General features: G+C 40.5%; 1 protein-coding gene across 1 annotated transcript in view; it reads right to left on the bottom strand.

Annotated features, from left to right (window-relative positions):
• The window catches only part of Vps41 (VPS41 subunit of HOPS complex), a 153,276-nt gene that overhangs the window by 12,678 nt on the left and 114,369 nt on the right, over window positions 1-26,229 (bottom strand). Inside the window, exons 15-22 of the mRNA XM_048339444.1 lie at window positions 24,114-24,175; window positions 22,616-22,697; window positions 20,340-20,432; window positions 10,729-10,856; window positions 9,320-9,464; window positions 8,075-8,116; window positions 7,449-7,499; window positions 6,144-6,281 (exon numbers count right to left, since the gene is read on the bottom strand). Of these exons, the coding sequence (XP_048195401.1) occupies window positions 6,144-6,281; window positions 7,449-7,499; window positions 8,075-8,116; window positions 9,320-9,464; window positions 10,729-10,856; window positions 20,340-20,432; window positions 22,616-22,697; window positions 24,114-24,175 (741 nt within the window). The remainder of the gene's footprint in view (window positions 1-6,143; window positions 6,282-7,448; window positions 7,500-8,074; window positions 8,117-9,319; window positions 9,465-10,728; window positions 10,857-20,339; window positions 20,433-22,615; window positions 22,698-24,113; window positions 24,176-26,229) is intronic.

The following is a 26,229-nucleotide window of genomic DNA, read 5'->3' as shown; positions in this document are numbered from 1 at the left end:
GTGCTTGTTTCAGGGAGGGAGGGAAAAAGGGAAGAGAGGGAGGGGGAAGAAAAGGAAGAAGGGAGGGGGCACACACTGAGAATACTTCTATGTCTAGCTCACAGAGTGTAAGAGAGGAACACGCACAAGTGACAATGAAGGAGGATGAAAGAAGAGATCAAATACAGAGACTGCAGGGACTGCATAGAAGCAGCATGCCCTGTGGTGTAGAAAGGAGGTGCTGTGTGAGGGTAAACAAGCCAGTAATCCTAACTGCATGGGAATGCATCACTCTGTGCTGGGTGCTGGAGGGTGAGGTGGACAGAGGAACAAAGGTGACAAGAGTACACCCACATGATGACTCGAGAGAGAGCAGAGGAGAAGGGGATCTGGGAGGCTGGAAGGCAGGTTGCCCCACTGACCCACACCTGATTCAGGTGTCACCTCTTCTGGGAGCTTGGTGCAAGGGGACCATGTGAGTCCAAGGTCCTTCCCCATGAGGCAGTGCATACTCTGCCAGTCATGGAGTTGCATGTGATCATGTCCCCATTACCCTCCCCCACAACCCCAAACTCCTATGGATGGACTGTCTGCCTGTGCTCCTAATATGTTAAAGTGCAACCCAAAGGTTCCCAAAAGAACACCCCCTTTTCCTCGGAAAGAAAATGAGATTACTCGAGGACACGCTTGTCTGATGATACTCGGAGACATTTGTAGTCTGCAGCCTCATCTAGGACATCTGCCACAGTGGCCACCTGCTATACATGGCTAGACAAATTCAACTGGATTGAAGTTCAATTGCAGTTCAGGTCCTAGGCACAATGCAATACTCAGCAGTGGCTTCCACAGTGGGAGGAGCAGATTAGCACACATTCCCCTCCCTGCAGCTGTTCTACAGAATGTGTGTGTGTGTGTGTGTGTGTGTATGTGTGTGTGTGTGTGTATACGTTATTGCTGTGACACACCAAAAGGGTAATGTGTCATTATGTTTAAGGATAATCCAACCCTCAGAAATTGGAATTTCCAGCTGGGCACTGGCGGCTCATGACTGTAATCCTAGCTACTCAGGAGGCTGAGATCTGAGGATTACAGTTCAAAGCTAGCCCAGGCAGAAAAGTCCTCTCTCCAAAAGTCTTCTCTCCAAAAAACTATTTTAAAAAACCCAGAAAAAAGCTATAGCTTAAGTGGTAGAGCACTAGCCTTATTGCACAAAGAGGCTCAGGGACAACGCCCAGGCCCTGGGAGCCCAAGACCTGCAAAACACTAAAAAGAAAAAAAAAATAGAACTTCCTAGATCATTAAATGTTTTATGAATAGCTGCTAACCAAACTTTAAATGACTATCTTATAAATAATATAGATTCTAGAAATCTCTAGAAACATTACATGTAAAAACAGATTATTTTAGAGCTCAGTTTTTCTGCTATGGACTAATGGGACCTGTGAGCATGCTGATGTTCTTGGGATCTGGTGCTCCCTCTAGTGTCAATAGAAAGAAATCTCAGGTTCCTACAGCACAGACACAAACACAAATGCAAACTGATGGCAAAGGAACATAAAAGCAAAACCAGTAGAATCATGACAGAAACTGAGTAAAAAATCATGTGAAAGAAATGTTTTAATTCTCTTTTCCCTAATTAATTAAGAAGTTGACTTGGAAGTTTGAGTAATAACATTATTAAGTGTAAATTCAGTAATTACTTCAACCTAGCCTTGACTCTGTTAGCCAAACATCTTTTCAAATTCTTTAGTAAAAATCTGTTAACAGGAATTAACTTCCACTTTCTGAAAGTGGGGAAGGAAATGTTTCTTTCTCTCTTTCCTATTTCTCCCTACTTTAATCTTGTTCTTCTAAAATAAATCCTTATATAAACTTAAAAAATAAAAAGGAGAAAATCTGTGAATACTATTTTCCAGAGTCTCTCTCCAAACTCATAAAAGCTGCCACCTTGTGAATGTAGATAGACACAGCAATGTCATACTTTCAGGAATAATTTGCCAAGGCTAGAGAGTCGGTGCTCTGCTGTTGCTGACTCTCAGGCATAATCAGATCAGATTTATAAATACAGGACTTGCATCCAAGGACTACACATCTACACTGCAGGAGAAAGGGCAGTAGTGCATTTCTCACACTGTTTGCAATATTAAGGATGCTTTAATTCCTATTATCCTACTTAAAATTTCAAGCTTCAAAAAAATAATTCTTTCCTTTAATGCAAAAAGATAAGACCTCAGTTTACAAGATCAAAGAGCTATGTCTTGGACCCTTGGCTTCTCAGCTTTAGGCTGTGGGCTGTTTCATTCAGCAACCCAAGATTCACCTTGGTATAAAAAACACTCTACCTTCCTGTCTGCACTTTTGTAGAGATTGAATGAAACCATGTACAGGAAAGAGCATGTGCAATATGAAGAATTTTTATTGTCTTGTTAAGACTGCTGTAGTTGTTATAAATTCCCACAAATTCTGGACCATTCTCAAATGAACAAGAACCAGGTAACTTGAGGGGATGTATGGGGGTTGGGATAGATGGGGGTGGTAATGGAAAGGGGTGACAGTGAAAAAGACTCACTGCACTCATACACTGAAACCCTGTGTCCACTACTTAATAAATAAAGACATACTTGCTTAAATGCGGTTGTTGTATTCAATGTGTACCATGTAGGGTAAGGACAGGAGGGGGAAAATGGGGAGAATGAAACAAGAAGTGACATTGACTTAGAAGCACTGTAGTCATAATCTCACTTATGGAATTGTAACCCTTTGTCCAACTAGTTTAATGACATTTTTTAACTGGAAAAAAAAACCCAACAAAAAACACCCACTTAAAAAACCCCACAAGGGCTGGGAATATGGCCTAGTGGCAAGAGCGCTTGCCTCCTATACATGAAGCTCTTGGTTCGATTCCCCAGCACCACATATATGGAAAACGGCCAGAAGGGGCGCTGTGGCTCAGGTGGCAGAGTGCTAGCCTTGAGCGTGAAGAAGCCAGGGACAGTGCTCAGGCCCTAAGTCCAAGGCCCAGGACTGGCCAAAAACAAAACAAAAAAACAATAACCAAAAAACCCCCCACAAAACTTGTGGTTGATTTTAAATGTAAGAATTGTGGTGATAGCAGGAACTTCCTGAACAGAGTCCTAGGGGCACAACAGATTGGAAAGAGACTCGACAAATTGGATTACATCAACATAAAAAGTTTCTGCACAGCTGAAGACATAGCCACTAAACTAGAAAGACAGCCAACCAGTTGGGAAAAGATCTTCACCAGCAAAGCAACAGACAAAGGCCTAATATACATAATCTAAAGAGAACTCAAGAAACTAACCCCTTCCAAACCTAGTAAATCAATCATTAAATGGGCAAGGGAGCTAAAGAGAGACTTCACAGAAGAAATAAAAACAGCAAAGAAACATATGAAGAAATGCAAATGAAAACAACCCTGAGATACCACCTTACCCCAGCCTATACTCTGAATTCAGGCAACAACAAATGCTGGAGGGGATGCCAAGAAAGAAGAACCCTACTGCACTGCTGGTGGGAATGTAAACTAGTACAACCACTCTGGAGAACAGTCTGGAGGTTCCTCAAAAAACTCAGCATAGACATACCCTATGACCTAGCCATACCACTCCTAGGCATCTATCCTGAACAAGGTCCCAGGATACCATAAAGACATCTGCATATCCATGTTTATCACTGCACAGTTTACATTAGCCAAGATATGGAAACAACCCAGATGCCTCACTACAGATGAATGGATCTAAAAAATGTGGTACCTGTACACAATGGAATACTACATAGCAATTAGAAATGATAAAATAATGGCATTCGCAAGGAAATGGTCAAATCTTGAACAAATAATGTTGATTGAAACAAGCCTAGAACATAGAGAACAAAGGGGCATGGTCTCCCTGATATGTGGATGTTAGAAAAAAAAATAACAAAGAGACAATAAAGAAAGCAAGACCCAAGGTACCAGCAGTTCACAGGGAGATTAAAAAACAACAACAACAACAAAAGGATCAGCCTTGTGAGAAAGGCACCCAAAAGTGAAACACAAACACTAATTCATATGTACATAAAATCTTATGTACATAATTTAATATCCAGGCTGTAAAGAACACCAAAGATAAGGAAGCAAAGACTTATTCATAATCAATCTTAGAGAAACTAAAGGACCATTTACCTCACACAGGTGCACATCTGAAAGAAGCTGGGAGAAGGGCACAGAATGAATGGAAAATGGGGGTGCGTGGGAGGAAACAGTAGAAAGGGCCCAACAGCTGCAATGGGCACTGATGAGAACAAACCAAGCAGCTCAAGGGCAGCAGGGAGGGGGGAAATTAGAGAAAAAGAAGGAGCAGATAACACTAAACAAAAGAAAAGAGATGTGTGTGTATATATTCTTTCCAGATCGGGTGATCGGGTGATATATATATATGCATACATATACATATATATGTGTATGTGTACATATGTATATATGTACATATATGTGCATATATGTACATTTATATGCACATATGTATGTGTATATATGTATATACATGTATATGTATATATGTGTGTATATGTACACACATATGTACATATATGTATATATACATAAATATGCATACATGTATGCATATGTATATGTATAAATATATATCACCCGATCTGGAAAGAATTGTTTTATAATTAATAGTCATATAAGGATATAAGCATTGTAGACTAGAGCAGCAATGTAGATAAAGGATAAGTTTTTTGTTTGTTTTTGAAAAAATAATGAAGAAAGCAATGGGGGTGGGGTGAAGGGCTGGGGGGGAGGGAATGAGAGAGAAAAATGAGGAAGGGGATAACAGGTATGACAAGAAATGTATGTGTATTCACTACCTTAAGCATTTAATTGTAACCCCTATGTGCATCATCTTGACAATAAAAAAAGAGAAAGAGGGGGAAAAAGAAGAATTGTGGTGATTTTAATTCTCAAGACTCTGGTGCTAGATAACTGTCCCTTTGATAGTATATCAGGGTATCTACCAGTTTCTGACTCATTCCTATTGATTTGGAGTTTCATTAGCTCAAAGTAAGGTCAATCTGGTTGTTCAACCAGTTGCCAATTTGCGATCACTCCTCCTTTTAACCACTGCCCAACTCCAGCAAAGGCAAACAACAAAGAGGAAGACAGAGAATCTTCTAGTGTAGAGATGTAAGAGAGGAAGGAAAGTGTTACTATTTTAATGTTCAAGAGAAAAGATTACATTTGCTGTCATCTCTCTTTTGAACAGGTGACCCTCTATTCTATGACTTTTGCTTAATGTTGAGATGTGTGGGATACTATCTGCTAGCCAATCTACTGTCATTCATGAATTGCTTACAAGGGTAGTTTTCTAGCATTACAACTAAACTGAAATGGAAACAGTCTCTCAGATGACTAAATGTATATAGAATTCTTTCAAGAAAAAAATAGAATGAGATCCTTTTAAGAGTCAGTGAGTCCTCAACATTCCTGGGTATCTGCAGCAGGGGGCAGTACCATGTTTTTGACATATATAGACTTCCCATTGTGGACAATGACAAAAATATTCTCTAGTGAAGAAATCAGTGACCTTATACATAATGGTACAAATGTGGATTACTGACTCATTCTTTCACTACAACAGGTAAGACAAACCACTTTCCTCTGAAGAATATACAGGTGAGTGGGAGAGAGGGACTAGTAAGCAGACATTCACAGTGCAACAAGGAGTGTTAGAGAAATACAGGAAGAGAGGCAGGTGCGTAGAGCAGACTGTGTGCAGGACCGAAGCTATTGGCTTTGGCTTATCAAACCCCATGCCTGGCTGGAGTAACTACTGCTGGCTTTGGACAGTCCACCTTGCTTCAGGCTCTGCTGGAGATGCCTCCCATGCCCTGGAAGACAGACCCAACTCTCCTGTTGCTTCAGCTTAGGGTCGCAAGGCCTGGACTAAAACCATGATTCCAACTCAGCTGGACTCTTCATCAACATCAAATCCATTCTCATCAGAATGGCCCCACCCAGCCTGGCAGATGGGCTGCGGTGTGAGCTGCAGTCTACCTCTTGAACAGGGATGGGAAAGGGAGGGAAAGCCAAGGACCACAAGTGACTTATCCATCAGGACAGCTACTTCTAAAGTTTACAAGTGGGAAAGTCTGTACCTTACCTTTTCCAGTGGGCAGTGGGTACTATCCCGAAGAAATGGAAGTAAGTGTGGTCGATCATACTCAGCATAAAGACTGATCTGTTTTTCATGGTAGCGCTGGCCCTTATGATGGTCTCTCTTGAAAAGCTTATGCAAATACTACAAGGGACAAAGGTAAGCTACAAATATTAATGTGAGAGTAAAACAAACTGCTCTACCCCTACCTCTGCCCTAGCCTCTTCCTGGAATGTAAGGAAATGGGGGAAGACAGGAATGTGCCATGTAGCTAATATCCATATTTCTGCCAGAGACTTTCCACAGCCATGGTAAGCTTTTCTTACACAAGTGTTAAGGGCACAGACAATAGCTGCTCCTGCTTTACTCCGGGAGAGCAGCGTGTATGGAACTGAAGTGGTCACAAGAGTATCTAGTCTGATGAGTGTTTACAGTACATGGGTTAGCCACTGTCCAGTGTGTGAGGAAGAAATGGGGATCTGCTCTTTGCCCACCGTGGCACTGAGTGCAGAACAGCTGTGTGGTGTCTCCACTGCAGGAGGACTCGCATCCACAGTGTATGCTTGGCTTCTGCTGTAATTCCTGACCTGGTTATATTTAACAGCACCTATGGGGGAAGGAGCCTACTTCTAGATTCCTAGTATGGAGCACTAAAGGGACAATATTCAATTATAAACCAAAGTTCACATGTCTGTTCTGCAATTAAGCCTTGGATTCTTAGTATTTGCCACACTTTAGCAATTTCAGTGTATTTGCAGTCAGACTGCTGATCTAAGCAGTGACCTTTGTGAGAAGGTCACGCATAAAGAGTTCTCCCACCAATACTAAAAGTCTACTGTTCCACAAAAATGAAGAAAGACAGTACTGCAGTACACATGGCTGTGCAGTGCCTTTCCCGTCTATGGACTTAACACATGGCTGTGCAAGTGCCTCTCCTGTCTGGGGACTTAACATTGTCTGTGCAAGTGCCCTCCTGTCTGTGGACTTACATTCCACCAATATTGAAAGGCACTTTGGTCTACTGTTCCAGGAAAAGGTAGAAAGACAGTACTGTAGCACACACAGCTGTGCAAGTGCCTCTCCTGTCTGTGGCCTTACATTCCTTCAGATACCCAAGAATGGCAGATCTATTTGTAGCCTTCATTGACTTCCATAGAAGCCACACCGATTTATGTTCCTACAACAATATATAAAGGTTCTGTTCTTCCCACTCTCTGCATCTTCACCAATACTTCAGTACAATCAATATACACTAATTTAAAATAGAAAAAAATCTTTTAAAGCAAAGGCAAAGAAGATAGTCACACTTACTACATGTTGCAACTCTGGCCTGTCTTCTAATTCTTCTACTACCTTTTTAATCTGAAAAAAAAAAAACAAAAACAAAATTCAATATAGAGTTGGGAAGAAACAAACACAGTGGCAAAATGACCCAATGAACATCTCTCTTCCTTCCAGCTCAAGTGGTTTCAGATGTTCACTCAGGAATACAAGCGATGATTTAAGTGTCATTTATTCCCCATCAAAGATCATGTAGAGGCTCGGTTATCCTAAAAGGTGATGGAGCCTTTCAGAGGTGGAAAAGGATTAATGTTAATCCCTGAGTGGAGTAGGTACCACAACAGGGGCGAGTTATAAAAAGACTACAGTTCTTTTAGAAATGAAGGATACAGATAGCTGCCCCTCCCAGCTATCTTCCATGTGACTTCTACAGGAGCATTGCTGGGCCTCCTAGATTCCCTCACCTCTGCCCCGTCTTTTGACATGGTATGTCCTGCGCGGCCTTGTGACAGCAAGAAGGCCATCGCCAAATGCATCCCCTAGACCTCGGACCAGTGGATTGAGTCAAAAGAAATGTCTTGTCTTTCAAAGTTAAGTATGCTACTAGCAACAGAAAACAGACTTACAGATATAAAAATGTATGGCATGATACTTACAGAAATTTTATCTTCATTGTCCAAAAGCATATCAACAGCTTTCTGAAATATAAAAAATAGTCACTGAAAACTGCTACATGAAAAAACTGTAATCCAGTGTACACACAACAGGAGCTAGTGGTGAGTGCTTGGTGCCTACACTGGAGCAGCACTTAGCTTTACAATGGCTCTTACGTATGACATTTAAAGAGATACATATTTCCAGATGTGTTTTACTCTGAGGTCTGCGTGATTTGCATATACTATAATGATGTTAGGCTGTAACTTGCTAAATAAAAACATCCTTATACTCAAAACATCTGCCATATTCTAGCTCCACAGGTACCTTGCCAGTTCTCTTGTGACTCTCAATAGCATCTCATCTCCATACACACAAAGTGAGCTGCTCTTCCAATTACTCAACCCTTCACTGAGTTGCCTAAACAGATGAATGTACATCACAGTCCTGGTACAGTGCAGTAACTGAAACATACAGTAAGCCTCTTGGAGCTTTTGGACTTCTGCTTCTAGATTTGTTTAAAACTTCCATTTCCTGAATAAGATAGACTATCTATGAGGGAGAAGGGGGGGAAGAAGGATAAAAAGAATGAAAGGGACAAAGAGAGACTGAGAGAGATCCTCACTTTGTAAGAACCACTGTGAACTATGAAGAACTATGAAGGGTGGAGTGGGATACCACTATTCCAATCTGAACTATGACAAAATAACACCTTCTGTATCTCCTGGGCCTGAGTACCACCGAGACCAATGGAAACAACACATGGTGGATCTCTGAGTGCTATGAAATAAAACAGTAACAAGAGGATCTAAACAGAAGTCCACTTAAATTTAAATTCTGAGATATGAACAAGAGGGTTCAATGACCCAAAGCATACATCAAGTTTCTTGGTTTCTATGAAATATCTGGAATGTTTTACTGAAAATTACTTTGGGAGTCTTTTGGGGATACTGGAGTTTTGAATTCAGGGTGCTATGCTTCCTAGGCAGGGACTTTACTGTTAAAGCTTAACTCTTGCTAAAAATTACTTTAGACAGACAGACACACACACACACCTCTTTGTAAGTTTTGCATCAAAAGATAATTGCTCTTAAAGAATAATCAGATCAATGCAAGTACTAAACATAAATACCCAGCAAGAGAAGGCAAGTCTCAGCCATGATCAGCAAGCATATGGAGACCAAGCTATGCAGTCCATTGAGATGTCTAATGATGAAACAGCTTATCACTAATAAGAAGCACCTTACCTCTGAATCAAAGTCCATTAGTAAGACAATTTTGTCCTTGATAGAACTGAAAAGATTATGTTTGTGGATCAACTGGAAAACATCTTTATGTCTTAATGTTAAGTATATTTCCAGAGCATTGCTGTAGTTTTTATCATAAGTATACCTGGCAATAGAAATTTTTTTCATTAATATTTACCAGTTCAAATTAAAACATACATACCTTATGTTTTATAATTAAAAAAATGAAACACTGTGGCTGGGAACATGGCCTAGTGGTAAAAAATGAAACACTTGTTTTGAGAAGTTAACTTGAGAAATGCTCCTTGAGATTTTTTTTTTTATTCCTGAGATTTAACATTCATGACCAGTAAGTACTTTTCTCAGAACTTTGTTTTTTAGTTGCTCAAAATTTCAGAACATTTGTAATACTCAAATAATAAAAATTTTCTTAACTGGAGGCTTGGCCTTGTAAGTTTTATAGATATCCATATACCAGACAATGAAGCTACAATCCAGAATGACAAAAATACTCATGTTGAGAAATATTAAAAAAACTTTTCAATCACTACAAGCACTGTTTAGCTGACAAATGGGTCGTGTTCCAAAAGCTGATCTGCAAGGGAATTATAAAAAGTTGAAATGTGGTTTTTCCATTGAAAATGTTTTTCACATTAAGTCCCTAAGCCAGCTCCTAGAAGCCAAGGGAATAGAAACTGTGTCGTCAGCTCCTTATTAGCAGCACTACAGAACACAAGGACATTTAGAACAACCTTTCCAAGAGAAATTCTGAGTGCTCTGATGGGAAAGGCCAAGAACCCGCCCCTCTGGAGAACCAGGATGTATCTTCTCAGACAGACCGGTAGTTAACTATATTTCCCCATGCCAGGGCATGTATGTGTGCATACCTTTATGCTTTTACCAGAGGCATCTGGCACAGGCACAGATGAAAATACCCAACAAATATGAGAAATAGTAATCAAACTTCTATTTGCACTTAGTCTTTTATTATGACACCCTACTTTCAAATTCACTATTTCCCATAGGGAATTGCTCCCTGTGATTTTTATAGATACAGAGTCTGATGTCAGAGAGATTAAGAGACCTGAAGATCTAAGAATAACAGAACTCAGAACTTGGCTCAAGAAAACCACTTTGCTTGAAGTGTCTAAAATCTGCAGTCTCCAGTCTTCCAAGCACTGCCTGGCCCAGTGCTGTGGGCTGTGGGCGCCACCTCTCTGGGAAACAGTTCTACCCACTGTCCTTATCTTCTAGTTGTTTGACATTTATAAAAGGTTTTTAAAAATAAGAGTGAATGAAAGAAAATGGTAACAAAAGGGAACCTGGCCCTTCAGCTTGCCAAAATCTTAAGCATGAGAAACTTTTCAATGTAGATTGATCTGGGAAAAGAAGCAGGGAAATATACTCACAATTCTGCCAGAGTTTTAAGTAATGTCTTGTTCTGACTGTCTTTCTTCAGGTGATCACGAACTGCTTGGACTATTACGGAATTGTTATACAGATCTCCAGGCCATTCTCGGATGAGTGTGGCAAAACCCTAACGAAAGGGAACAACAGAAGAAAAGAACACTATGATCAGGTGAGACGGGATGATCAACACACTTTGGTTTCCACCAAAAGTACCTTGTCTGGCCAGGATACATATAGAAACTCAGTCAGCCAGAAGCCCTCCTCATTCCAGGGTGTGGGGTTTCCTTCCAACACCCAGAGGAGGGCATGGCATGATGAGAAGTCACACCAGGCAGACCACCTGGGGTTTCCTGGTAGCCAGTGTATTCAGGCAAAGAAGGCTCCATGAAAATTGTATATAGCAGGGCCCATGGGAGGTTCTGGATCAGCAAAGATGGGTACATTCTCAGAGGGTAGTATCCTCAGAGAGGGCTTAGCAGCACTGTGTCCCATGCACATGCCTTGCCCTATGCATCTCTTTTCCACATATGTGGTGTTGAAAATGCTGGCCTGAGTTAATCAAACTTGAGGAAGGTTGTGGAAACCTCAATGTATAGTCAATCAAGAAGCACAAGTAAACAACTTGGAGCTTGACCTGGCAGGGGAGGGTACTGTCAATCTGTGGGAGGAGACATCAATCCAGACAGATGATGTCAGAACTGAAGTGGACTGCGAATGCCTGGCTAGGGTTTGCTGCAAAACTGATAGCCTGCTTGCCAGAGAAACCCTAGACTTCTGAGTTACAGAAATCTGTGCTGAGATGGTGTGAGAACAGAGCAAAATGGTGTTTTTCCAATGCAAAATAGGATAACAACCCAAATAATGTTTAGAAGTGCTCATTTAACAGACTTAGGTCAATAAAGAGCAAACTAGTTTTCAGAGTTTGCAGGAGGTGAAAAGAGGCCTGGAGAATCAGCTTAGTCACCTCCCACTTACTGCTCCTGGGAGGCAGGCAGGCATCCACTTGTGCCTGATGAAATGCATGACAAAGAAATATACTTGTTCCTTCTACAGGTGCCACTGCCCATACAGGTATTAGTTGGCTGTGGACTATCACATCTGGATGGCATCACTAACATCTTTCAGATATTATCTAAGTCAGCTTCTCTCCTATCACCTTCTGTGCACTTTAGGTCTGGGCTGCTGGGTGGTCCTGCTTGGAACAGACACCACCCCCCCCCCCCCGCCTACACACAGTGGCCCCAAACCTTTAACAAGGGCTCTCCTTCTACTGTGGCTATGTTGGATTTTAGGACTATGGCTTAAGTCTTAACCCCTAGGTCTATCTTTGGATCACAAATTTTGTGATTCAGAGAGGATCTCCAGCTTCCCTGATTTGACACTGTTTGCCTCCTATGGCTGATTGTTGGCCAGCAGCCTACACTGCATGTCTTTCTGCTTCCCAACTTAAGCACTCATGTGTTAAAACTTGTGGAGTTAGGTAACTTACTGGTCGCTTTTGAAAAAAAATTTGACTTATTCAAAAGTCAGCAAAAAAAGGTAAAAATGTTCATGGTACTGAACAGAACCATATTATTAATATTAAGTAACTCCACTAATTCTTTAGTGAACAAGTAGTAAATTCGTTTAAATGATATTTGAAAGCGAACACAATCTGGCAGAAGTTGTTTCTGTAAGACAGCAGGATTGTGTTAAGAAGAAAAAAAAGAATCAGTAATATTGTTTCCACTAAAATGTCCCTCAATTTTAACTAAGATAACCCCTGAAAAGGATGAAGAAAAATAGTAATAGACACGTTTTTACCATTTAAACCACAACCTTTCTGCATGTTACCATATTGCAATTTGACTGTACAGATTTGGAAAGGAAATGAAATCAGAACATAAAATATTCACTAAACTGTTACTTTGGATAGAATTTCTCTTTTCTTAGGACTTCACAATGTATAAGAAGAAACTGCCTGTAAAGACTTCCACCAAATGGGCAACTGTCAATAGTCCAGAAAGTAGAAACAACACTGTATAATGAAAGAAAAAAGCATGGCTTTGCTTTCTCTTCTCCCTATCCACACAATACACGCATCACATGGCACATGTCTAATACAAGACAAGCCAGGTGCTGGTGGCTCATGCCTATAATCCTATCTACTTAGGAGGTTGAGATCTGAGGACCGTAGTTCAAAGCCAGCCTGGGCAGGAGAATCTGTTAGACTTTTATCTCCAATTAACCACCAAAGGCTGAATGTAGAGCTGTGGCTCAAGTTGTAGAGTGCTATCCTTGAGCACAAAAGCTCAGATAGCACCTAGGCTCAGTGTTCAAGCCCCAAGACTAGAAAAAAAAAAAAAGACAAAATGAATAATGAGAGAATGTGATTTTTATGGTGACCAGTCCACACTAGGCTTCTGTCTGCTTAATTGGCTTCATGCATCTTGAATAAAAGTGATACCTAAGAAATACTGCCACTATCAACTTGTGACCATAACTATCATTTGGAGGACAAAGCCAGAGAACTGTAAGAACAGAGCAAGCAGGGAATATAACACTCCAGTGCCTGCCACAGTAAGTCAAAGGTGAAGAAGTGGGTATTGAAAGAAATGCCACAGAAATGATGCCATTTTGAACCTTACTAATATTACGAAAACACTACTTAAGAATTTAAATCAAGTCTGCTAGATTACAAATTAATAGGCAAAGGTAAACGAGCCATATGGCCAGAAACACCAAACACACCATGGAGCATCATTACCTGCAAGAAAATCATACCGCTTATCTTTTTTAGGAAAAAAATCCGGATGTCAATGTTCTAGAGAAGTATCTTTACTTTGAGGGAGTGGGAGAGTTCAGGGAGATTTGGGAGGAATGGCTGGGAAAAGATGAGGTCTTACTAATATTCTCAGGTTGGCCTCAAAGTCTTCCTGCCTCAGTCTCCCAACTGTATGGGATTACAGATGCATGCTACTGTTCCCAGTTTGGTTTGTTTTTCTGATTGTTTATATATTTAGTAAACTGATTTTTAATGTTATTAGCAGCCCTAAATTCTTATCCATATATTGTCAAAAACTGCTTCTTTCTTCCAGTAATTTAATTCAAAATCAAACTGTAAATTGAGAGTAATAGGAACTAAATTGTGAAATATTTATAAGATTTTTTTTAAAGTTTTTATTATAAAACTGATGTACAGAGAGGTTACAGTTTCATACATTAGGCATTGGATACATTTCTTGTACTGTTTGTTACCTTGTCCCTCATACCCCCCTCTCTCCTCCCTCTTACCCTTTCTTCCCCTGAGGTGTTCAGTTCACTTACACCAAACAGTTTTGCAAGTATTGCTTTTGTAGTTATTTCTCTTTTTTTTACCCTGTGTCTCTCAATTTTGGTATTCCCTTTCAATTTCCTAGTTCTAATACCAGTATACACGGTTTCCAATATACTCAGATAAGATTACAGAGATAGTATAGATACAATCACAGGAAGGTGATACAAGAACATCATCAATAGTAGAAGCTACAGATACACATGGGATGTTGAAAGTAGTTACAACTGTGATATAACAATCATTTCCATAACATGGAGTTCATTGCACTTAGCATCATCTTATGTGTTCATAAGGGTATAGCTAATGGGCTCTTGTGATCCTCTGCTGTGACTTGCCTAAACCTGTGCTAATTATTCCCAATAAGGGAGACCATAGAGTCCATGTTTCTTTGGGTCTGGCTCATTTCACTTAGTATAATTTTTTCCAAGTCCTTCCATTTCCTTACAAATGGGGCAATGTCATTCTTTCTGATAGAGGCATAAAATTCCATTGTGTATATGTACCACATTTTCCTGATCCATTCGTCTACGGAGGGACATCTGGGTTGGTTCCAGATTCTCGCTATGAAAAATTGCGCTGTGATGAACATTGTTGTGCTGGTGGCTTTACTGTGATTTTGTTTGTGGTCTTTTGGATAGATACCCAAAAGTGGGATTGCTGGGTCATAGGGGAGTTCTACATTTAGCCTTCTGAGGAATCTCCATACTGCTTGCCAGAGTGGCTGAACCAGTTTACATTCCCACCAACAATGAAGTAGGGTTCCCTTTTGGCCACATCCCCTCCAACAATTGTTATTGTTAGTTTTCTTGATATATGACATTCTTACTGGGGTGAGATAGAATCTCAATGTTGTTTTGATTTGCATTTCTTTTATGGCCAGTGATGTAGAGCACTTTTTCATATGTCTCTTGGCCATTCTCATTTCCTCATCAGAGAAGTTTCTTTGTAAGTCTTTAGCCCACTTGATGAGCGGGCTATTGGTTCTTTGCGGTTTTGTTTTGGAGGAAGGTAATTTTTTTAGTTCTGCATATATTTTAGATATGAGACCTTTGTCCGTTGGATGGCCGGTAAAGATCTTCTCCCAGTCTGTGGGCTTTCTGTTTATCTTGCGAGCTAGGTCCTTTGCCGTGCAGAAGCTTTGCAGTTTGATGCAGTCCCATTTGTCCAACCTTTCTTTGATTTGTAGCCTTTCTGGGTCTTTGTTAAGGAAGTTCCGTCCTGCACCAAGGAGCCCAAGTGTTTCTCCTACTCCTTCCTTTAGTGTTTTCAGGGTGTCTGATTTGATTTCGAGGTCTTTAATCCATTTGGAATTGATTTTGGTGCAGGGTGATATATAAGGATCTAGTTTTAGTTTGTTGCATGTGTTGAGCCAGTTTTTCCAGCACAATTTGTTAAAGAGGCTATCTTTCTTCCAAACTATTGTTTTAGCCCCTTTATCAAAGATTAAGTAGGCGTAGTTCTGTGGGTTCTTTCCCGGGTCTTCAATTCTGTTCCATTGGTCTTCAGGCCTGTTCTGGTGCCAATACCAAGCTGTTTTTATTACTATAGCTATATAATACAACTTGAAGTTGGGTACTGTAATTCCTCCCGCACTGTTCTTTCTGCTTAGGATTGTTTTTGCTATTCTAGGTCTTTTATTGTTCCATATGAATTTCTGGATTGCTTCCTCTATTTCATTAAAAAATGGTGTTGGGATACTAATGGGTATTGCGTTGAATTTGTAGATAGCCTTTGGCAATATTGGCATTTTGATTATATTAATCCTCCAATCCAGGAGCATAGGAGGTTTTTCCATTTCCTTAGTTCTGACTTAATTTCGTTTTTCAAGGTTTTAAAGTTCTCCTCAAAGAAGTCTTTCACTTCTTTGGTTAAGGTTATTCCTAGGTATTTTATGTTTTTGGGGGCTATTGCAAAGGGAGTTGCTTTCCTGATATCAGCCTCGGTCTTCAGGTCGTTAGCATAGAGAAAGGCCGTTGATTTTTGAAGGTTTATTTTATATCCTGCCACTTTGCCAAAGTTTTGGATCAGCTCTAGTAGCTTGGGGGTAGAGTCTATGGGATTCTTTAGGTATAGGATCAAGTCATCTGCGAAGAGAGAAAGTTTAACTTCATCTTTACCTACTTGGATCCCCTTTATATTTTCTTCTAGCCTGATTGCTCTGGCTAGGAATTCTAGAATTATGTTGAAGAGCAGGGGAGAGAGTGGACATCCCTGCCTTGTTCCTGATTTTAAAGGGAATGGCTTTAGTTTTTCACCATTTAGAGTTATGCTTGCTGTTGGTTTATCATAAACTGCCTTGATTATATTCAGGAATGTTCCCTGGAATCCCAGTTTTTCCAGGGCTTTTAGCATAAATGGGTGCTGGATTTTATCAAACGCTTTTTCCGCATCCAGAGATAAAACCATGTGGTTCTTTAGCTTGCTCCGGTTGATGTGGTGATTACATTAATTGACTTGCGTATATTATACCAACTTTGCATCCCCGGGATGAATCCAGTTTGATTGTGGTGTATGATTTTTTTTTTTTTTTTTGGCCAGTCCTGGGCCTTGGACTCAGGGCCTGAGCACTGTCCCTGGCTTCTTCCCGCTCAAGGCTAGCACTCTGCCACTTGAGCCACAGCGCCGCTTCTGGCCGTTTTTTTTTCTGTATATGTGGTGCTGGGGAATCGAACCTAGGGCCTTGTGTATCCGAGGCAGGCACTCTTGCCACTAGGCTATATCCCCAGCCCCGTGTATGATTTTTTTGATGACATGTTGAAGTCGATTGGCCAGAATTTTGTTGAGAATTTTTGCGTCTATGTTCATCAGGGAGATCGGTCTATAGTCCTCCTTCTGTGATGAGTCTCTGCCTGGTTTTGGGATAAGGGTTATACTGGCTTCACAGAATGAGTCTGGAAGTGAACATTCTCTTTCAATTTCATTGAAGAGTTTGAGAAATATTGGTGTGAGTTCTGTTTTGAAGGCCTTGTAGAATTCTGCAGTGAATCCGTCTGGACCTGGGCTTTTCTTGGATGGGAGATCATTTATTGCCGTTTCTATTTCAATACTGGATATGGGTCTGTTTAGAAGGTTTAAATCTTCATGGTTCAGTTTGGGGATATGAATTTTTTCTAGAAAATCATCCATTTCTTCCATGTTCTCGAATTTGTTGGCATAAAGGCTTGCAAAATAGTCCCTTATTATTTTCTGAATTTCGGTTATTTCTGTGGTGATGTTACCTGTTTTATCTCTTATCTTGTGTATTTGAGTGTGCTGCGTTTGTTTTTTGGTCAGGTTTGCCAGGGGTCTGTCTATCTTGTTGATTTTTTCAAAGAACCAATTCTTTGTTTTGTTGATTCTTTCGATGGTTTTGTTTGTCTCTAATTGATTTAATTCTGATTTGATTTTAATTATTTGCTTCCATCTATTGATTTGGGGTTTGGCTTGTTGTTCTCTCTCAAGGAAATTAAGGTGCTTCCTTAAATTACTGAGTTGCTGTTTCTCCAGTTTGTTGATGTATGCACTCAGAGATATAAATTTTCCTCTGAGTACTGCCTTTGCTGTGTCCCAAAGGAGCTGGTACTTTGTGTCCTCAACTTGGTTGAATTCCATAAACATTTGAATTTCCGTTTTAATTTCTTCAATGACCCTCTGATGGTTCAGCAGTGTGTTGTTTAGTCTCCATGAATAGTAGCAATTTCTGTGGTGGCTGTTTGAGTTGAGCTCTAATTTTATTCCATTGTGGTCTGAGAGAATGCAGGGAATGGTTTTGATACTTCTGAAATTGTACAGATTTTCTTTGTGCCCTAAGATGTGATCTATTTTGGAGAATGTTCCATGTGCTGTGGAGAAGAATGTGTATTCTGTTGTTGCTGGGTGGAATATTCTGTAGATGTCGATTAAGTCTAGTTGGTCTATGCAATTGTTTAGTTCTGTGGTTTCTTTTTTCAGTTTTTGGCGTGTTGATCTGTCCAGAGGTGATAGTGGAGTGTTAAATTCCCCAACTATCAATGTGTTTGGGTCTATGAGTGTTTTTAGAGTCAGTAGTGTTTGTTTGATGAAGTTGGGTGCTCCTGCATTTGGTGTGTAGATATTTAGAATGGTTATATCTTCCTGTAGGAGAGACCCCTTTACTAGTATGTAGTAACCTTCTTTGTCTCTTCTTACCTTTTTTAATTTGAAGTCAATTTTGTCTGATACTAGGATTGCAACTCCAGCCTGCTTATGGGGGCCATTTGCTTGATAGATTTGTTTCCAGCCTTTCACTTTTAGAAGATGTTTACTTTTGCTGGATAGATGTGTCTCTTGGAGGCAGCAGAAAGATGGATCTTGATTTTTGATCCAACTTATGAGCCTATGTCGTTTGATTGGAGAATTAAGTCCATTAATGTTGAGAGTTAGGATTGAGAGATGATCGTTTGTTCCTTTCATTATCACTATCTTGTTTAAAGCTGTGTCTTCCCACTTCTTGGTCTGATGTTTATTAATTAGGGTTCATTTCTCTGTCTGTATTGGGATCTTGATTATTATCCCTGTATAGTACATCGCTGAAGACTTTCTGTAAAGCTGGTTTGGTGGAGATATATTGTTTCAGTTTTTCCTTACTGTGGAAGACTTTTATTTGACCTTCCGCTATGAAAGAGAGTTTGGCTGGGTACAGAATTCTTGGTTGGTATTTATTTTTATTTAGTGTTTGGTATACTTCATTCCAGGCTCTCCTTGCTTTCATGGTCTCTGCTGAGAAGTCTGGGGTAATTCTAATTGCTTTTCCTTTATATGTGATTGTTTTCTTCGCCCTAACAGCTTTGAGTATTTTTCCTTGGACTCTACTGAACCTGTTTTGATCACAATGTGTCGGTGGGATGTCCTATTCTGGTCTGCTCGATTTGGGGTTCTAAATGCTTCTTGTATCTGTATAGGCCTTTCCTTCTGGATATTTGGGAAGTTCTCAGCTAATATTCTGTTAAGTAGTTGCCTATCCCATTAACCTCTTCAAGTTTTCCTCAATACCTATTATCCTTAAATTGGGCTTCCTGATTGTGTCTTGAATCTCCTGTAGTGATCTGTTTTGTTGATTGGACTGGATTTGTATTGATTTTTTTATCTTTCTCCATATAATCTAAGGAATCTTCAGCTCCTGAAATTCGATCCTCTGCTTCAGTTAGTCAGGACTGTAGGGTAGCTACTTGATTTCGAATCTCTTTTGCTTCTGACTGGTCTTTCCTGATAATTTCCATGTCATTTCTTAGGTCTTGTATGGACTTCTTTACTTCATTAACTTCATTACTTTGGTTTTGAGAGTTGTCTCTCAAATCTTTAAGCTGGTTAGCTATCTTTTCATTTGACTCTTGAAGTTCATTTATCTTTCTATTTGTGGATGCCATGAAATTCTCCATTAATTTTTGCTTTGCCTCCTCACGCTCTAGAATAATTGACTGAAGAGATTCAAACTTTTCATTTATCATGTTTATCAGTACACTTTGTAGAGCTTTTTGGGGGTTCTCTTCTATGTCTTTGATTGACTGCTCTGCTTCCTGCTTGTTTTGAGTGGGGGATAAGATTTCACTGTTTGCCATCTTTCTTGTGTTTCTTCTGCCCATTTGAATTGGGGATGCCAGTCTACCAGCACGCTTTCTCTGCGATTTCAGGTCGTCCTTGCTCAGCCGCCACCCGGTCTCCGCTGTGTGCTTCACGCTGGTTGTCTTTCTAGTAGTAAAAGTTTCTATGGGGTGAGAAAGCTGCGATGCTGGAGGGAGCTGAGCTAGTGCACTGCAGCTCCTCTGCTGTCCCTGCTATTATCTCTATTTATAAGATCTTAAACAGTAAAAAGTATCTGTAACTTTCTTAATAGTCTTTTTTTTTTTTTTTTGGCCAGTCCTGGGCCTTGGACTCAGGGCCTGAGCACTGTCCCTGGCTTCTTCCCGCTCAAGGCTAGCACTCTGCCACGTGAGCCACAGCGCCGCTTCTGGCAGTTTTTTCTGTATATGTGGTGCTGGGGAATCGAACCTAGGGCCTCGTGTATCCGAGGCAGGCACTCTTGCCACTAGGCTATATCCCCAGCCCTCTTAATAGTCTTAACCAGATAGATATTCTAAAATATTCAGGAGCAAAAGACTACAAGCCTGAGGTGGAAGTTATACTGATTTTTTTCTTTTTTTACTTTTGCTAAAAAGTTTTCCAGAGATGACAGGAATCTGTAGGATAACTTTGGTGACAAGAGAGTTAAAACAGCATGAGTCAAATAATATGAAAGAACTGTGACAAAATCATATAAGTCAAATATCTACACTTTTAAACATCTTCCATATACCATACCTCATAATCACTTTCCAAAAATTCATGTAAGATCATTTCATAGATGAGTGGTTTCAGAACCGGATCTCCTCTGGGCAAATAAGGACTAATGGCCTAGGGAAAGTAAAAGAAAAAAATTTCTTTAAAAAGTACCACCACAAAACTATTTCCAATTATGCGGAAAACACAAAAGTACATTCTTTTTAACCAGAAATTTCTTTGGGAAATTATTCAGAAAAGATCCAAAAGAACTCTTATTTTTTACCAACAAATTACAATATATTTTCAAATCTATACACATGCACACAGACACCTACATGTATATAAGTATACATTAATGAATAAAAAAATAGCCTAGGTTAATGTCTATTTTTCTTTTCTCCTGCTAATGAATGAAAATCTTCAATAATAGGAAGCTGAGGGCAACAAAGACTATAAGTGGCAACAATTCAGTAATCAGAGTAGAGGTCATCTTTTCTCCCCTCAGTGATTAGTCTTTAACAGTCTTTAACAACTCAATCTTATCTTTTGAAATTAAGAAAAACACAGCTGTGTCTCCAAGTGTTTCCAATGCTGTGTCCAAATCGTGCCCAACGATCCTCTGGTGCCCTACATCACCCATCATGACACCTGGTGCTAGGGATGGGAGCTCATAGCCCAAGGGAAGGCTTAAGGAGACTTAAGGACATAAGGAGATAACGGCAGTAGGATGTGGTGAGCAATGACAGAGCGCTCTACAAGTGCTCTGGGTGAGGAGGAAGATTCTATGGACCAAGGCCTGACACTGCTGGGCAAAGAAAGGAGGAGAAGGCACATGGCAGGAGCCATGGGAGCACAGACATGCAGCCATGGACACACATGTGTGCTCAGAGAGGCCCAAGGGGCCAAGACATTCGAGATGAGGTCACTGACAGGACAAGAGGCTAGGGAGGAAGGGATGTGGGTCATGGGAGGAATTCCAATTTTATCATGTAGGTAGGAAGTAATGGCCAGTAGAAGTCAGAGTCTGGACTTCTATTCTGAACAGTGACCTCTGGATTAGGACTGTCCCTAGATTTCTCAGGAGACTCTTGCAACGCTCCCGCAAGAATGGGAGCAGTGGTTCCCAAGAGAACAGGAGGGCTCATTGGGACTGATGTGGTAAAACTGTCACGAACTGGAGAGTAGGTGGCAGGAGTAACACATTCTCAACAATAGCAGCCTGGAGATATTACACTGGGAGAAAGAGCATAGGGCATATCGTAAGCACAGGTTCACAGGAGAACAACCACATCTTAACAGAATGTAGATTTACTCTAATCTGAGTTAGCAACAGCAGCAATCTATCTACAAGGAAAATCAAACTCTGGATCATGAAGCCAAATGACTAGATAAAGTCAGCAGAAGCTGAGGAGAGAAGGTGAGAACATTTATGTGGCGTGTACAGGAGAAGCAATGGGCTGGACAAACCAAATTTAGGGCTTTAAAAAAGTACATAAACAATTCTGACAGAGAATACTCAAAAGGCTCACATGTCTATTATATAAAAGTTTTAATGTTTTAACTAAGCATAGGAGTGTGTGTGTCTGTGTGTGTATGTATATATACTTTTTAGCCTTTTAAGTTTTTTTGCTGGTACTGTATTTGAACTCAGGGCTTCACATTTGCTAGGCAGGCACTCTACCGAAGATGCCATATCCCTAGCCTTTTAGTGTTTAATTTTTTTGGATAGCGTTTTGTGTATTGCTCAGGGTTAGCCTCTAATCATGATGTCCTCCTACTAATGTCTTCTTTGTATCTGAGATCACAGGAGCATGACACTACACCTAGCTTTTTCAATAAAATGGGGTCTTGCTAATATTTTCCCTGGGCTGGACTCAAATCATGATCCTCTCAATCTCAGCCTCCTGATTAGTTGAGATCATAGGTGTGTACCATGAAGCCCAGCCTGGTATATTTTACTGACTGATAGAAATATTACATACTAAGACAATTTATTCATTAGAGCTAGGCAGTCAAGTTTTGTCACTTGTCTTCTAGCATGTAAATATTTGAGCACTGAAAACACAGCTAGCAAATGTACTACTCTGCCTTGCATGTGTTGAGGCACTGGGATTAATTCCCACCCCCACAGAAAAAAATACAGTAATTCCTCTATAAATGTGAAAAAGTCTTACATTTTACAGTCTACTAAATAAAAGTATACTTATTTCCCAAAGTCATTAATACTCTTCAATACAAAACTGACTGCTACTAATTTTATTTTTATCTCAAGAAACTACATGCAAAAATTAAGTCAAACATAAAGCTGTGCTTACCTTAAGCTGTCCAATTTCTTTAAATTTGTAAACTTCACATTCCCAGAGTGCTGCATTTTTCCCAAGAATTTTCTGGCACTTGCTGGCAGTAAAAAACGTCCCCAAGGGAAAGGAAGTATATATAGAAAGAAAAGAGTCAGAATAAATGGACACTTCCCACAATGGTTTAGATTAACCTCTCAGAGTTGTTTGTGTTTATTTTGGCCTTGAACTCAGGGCCTGGCCACTATCCCTGAGCTTCTTTTGTTCAAGGCTAGCATTCTACCACTTGAGCTACAGTGCCACTTCTAGCCTTTTCTGTTTATATGGTACTGAGGAATTGAACCCAGGGCTTCATGCACGCTGGGCAAGCACTCTACCACTAAGCCACATTCCAAGCCCCCTCTCAGAGTTTTGACAAACTTTTATCTCTAGCACCCATGAGCAAGAAGTACCACTGTCTCTAAAATATTTAGCACAATGATGAGTCTCTTTCAGAAGACTACAATTAGGAGCTTTCCCCAATAACGTTCTTCTCCGGAGCTCCAACTTCTGCGGAGAGGCACTGCTGGTAAGGGGCCCCTCCTTGCCTAGAAGAAAACTCACCCTAAGGCAAAGCTCAGAACTGTTGATGTGCGTGAGTGAAACCTTATCTATGCCATGAAGAAACATGTTCTTTAAATCCCCTTGGGGAGAGGCAGTCCAGAGGCGTCTTTCAGGATACACACAGCTGTTCCAGGGGCTCTCGGTGGATCTGCACAACCACATTCATATTTCCTGCCTACCACAGACCCCTGAACCCAGAACTCGAGGATCTGAGCTCTTCCCTCTAATTGCCACCCTCGGGTTGGAAGGAAGTTCTCCTAGAAATGTGGGCCACCTTATGCTAGGACATTTTTCCAGGTAGTGTATAACGCAAATAGCCCAAGAAATCTCAGGATACAATGTCTCCTTCCAGGCAAATGGCAAATTTGCCTACTGTCCAGTGCAATGAGGGTAATGAATTCTTCCAGAGCTGCCCATCAGAAAAGATGTCCTACATTCAGGGTTCCTATCCAGTAACATAGCCATGGATAAGCAGGGCCAAAGGGACACTCCATTCTGTGCTGTGAGAAGTGGGGACTGTGGGTATGGTGTGAAGACTGATCCACTGGCTACTATTTCTGTGGTAGGAGTGCTCTGGCCACAACAGCTCTTAACAGTTCCTTATTAGGTCTGAGTCCAGAGACTCTTGTCATCTGCCAGAACCATGAAACTGGCAGGCTAACTTGTGACTTTACCAACAGGAAAAATTTCACAAACTTATTAAAACATCAGAGAATCAATTTTCCTTTGGGGAAAGTGTGTGTGTGTGTGTGTGTGTGTGTGTGTGTGTGTGTGTGTGTGTGTGTGTGTGTCTGTCTGTCTGTCTGTCTGTTTTGTGACTAGAACCATTAATATTCAAAAAAATATGTAAGCTGAGAAGAGTGGCCTTTTTATTCACATTAGTATTAATAAATAATCATGGAAATATCATTACCGTGCTGCTGTGTCGTAGTCTCCTCTCTCCACCAGGTGGTTTATATATGCCAAGCCAATATCCTAGGGAAAATCAAATGAAAGGATTTCATAATTCAGCTGGGAAACTGAGTCTTGGCTTCTTAGAGGTGTGACACTGGGGTCCTGTCCTATTAGTCTGTAACCTGTCCACATGTCTGTTGCTTTATGTAATTATGCTTGCTGCTTCTTCTAGCATGTTTATTTAAATGTACTTGTACTTTTAAAAACAAATTTTAATATTTGTTTAAGAAAAGACACAGAATTACTATTTTAAAGACTTCTAATCTGCTGCCCTCTAAGATTTTCTGCAAAGGAAATCACGACACTCAAAACATGGTCTAATACTTCCATGTTGTCACTGGATAAAAATTTCTCAGTCCTACAGCTGAAAATCTCCTCTATCCAATGTCTGAAGATCTCTTGTAAGAAAAAAAATGCAATGACCGCTATCAGATTAAAAGGAAATATGAAATATTAAACTAAATTTGTTCAGAAAAAAGTCATTCAGATCTCTAATTTCCTGGATGTAGAGGTGGGGCTGACAGCAGGGGATGACTGCTTCTGAGCATTCCCATGGATTTACTTACTCTTCTAGGTTCTGAGAGGAGTTGGGGTAGCACCCCAAATGGGTGACAGTTCTTGATGATCTCTACAGATCCTTCTTACAAAGACTTATTTCTAGCATTTTCATGGATGCTTAAACTAGGCATACAAAACAAAAGTTGGGCTTTAACTTCTCTATATACCAAAGGTTTACAGAGAATTTCTTTCTGGATGACAGAAATGGCAGGAGCTCATTTCTTCTTTGCACACCTGGTGTGAAATGAAATAGGGCAACACAGAGTTAGTACAAGACAGGCTTGTTTCAAGAATGGAGGGACAGGCTGGGAATGTGGCTTAGCAGTAGAGTGATTGCCTAGCATGCATGAAGCCCTGGTTTTGATTCCTCAGCACCACAAAAAAGAGAAAAAGCCGGAAGTGGCACTGAGGCTCAAGAGGTAGAGTGCTAGCCTTGAACAAAAAGAAGCCAGGGACAGTGCTCAGGCCCAAGGACTGGCCAAAAAAAGGGGACATATTCACTGATTACATTGTTTTCTGTATTTACTATGTGGGAAATCCTATTTGGTATCATCAGGAACTTGAGTGAAGGGAGTGTGTCCACACTACTTCTCTGAAAACAGGCCTTTTCACCTGTTTCAATGCCCATCCTGCCACCCTGCCTTGTATAATCACTGTGTCCTCCTCTTCATCCTCTGTGTACCTCAGTGCCAGTCCTCTTCATCCTCTTCTCTTTTAGCACAGGCAGCCCCAAGCATCTCCCTTACGTGGCACTTAGCTACAACCACACTCTTCTATTCACAGCAAACCTCATGATCTATATCCAACTCTATCATCACCTACTTACTTTTTTTATTCCCTATAACATATTGAAAATAAAAATCTATCAACAGAAAACTCACTGGGTACATACATATTATCAAGTTCGGTGCACCTGAGTAGCTGAAATTGTTTGGACTTTCTGACCTTCTTACCTCAACCATGTCAGCTCTTAACTATCTGCACCTTGCATGCCCTCCTCTCCCAGTAAAATAGCTTACCCCTGGCAGGTCAGAATTGCTCTGTATTTTATCATTCCTGGAATGACAACATTCCTGACAGCAACACTCACTCCCCTCTGTGGTCTGACTTACACTGTATCCCTTGGGTGGGTTGATCCAAATTCAAACACTTGGTGTTTTTTTGTTAGTTGGAATTTGTTAGCTCTACAGAATCATTTTTTTTCAAATTGAAATTCCTTTCTGCAGCTGCACTTGGGTATCCCGTGAGATCATCTCCCCCATTCCTGCCCACCTCTGCAGGGCTAATCAGTTTCTACCTGACCACCAGGTGCCCCGTCATGGATCTGGTCTTCACCTCAGTTGGCCTCTCTCTGGCCCAGTTGGCACCGAGCTCCTTTTCTTTGTATTTCCAACATGGAGTTTTACAGAGAAGTTCAAGATAGTGAAGTAGTGGGATGAAAGAGTTTGTGCTCCAACTCAAATAGTTTCTAGCTTTCATCTAAGTCATGGGAAGCTGGCCTTGAGGGCCCCTCGTAC

Source organism: Perognathus longimembris, chromosome 2, assembly GCF_023159225.1.
Source record: "Perognathus longimembris pacificus isolate PPM17 chromosome 2, ASM2315922v1, whole genome shotgun sequence".
Classification (NCBI taxonomy): Eukaryota; Metazoa; Chordata; class Mammalia; order Rodentia; family Heteromyidae; genus Perognathus; species Perognathus longimembris.
The sequence above is the reverse complement of the archived record's forward strand: the minus strand, read 5'-3'. Positions and strand labels throughout refer to the sequence as shown.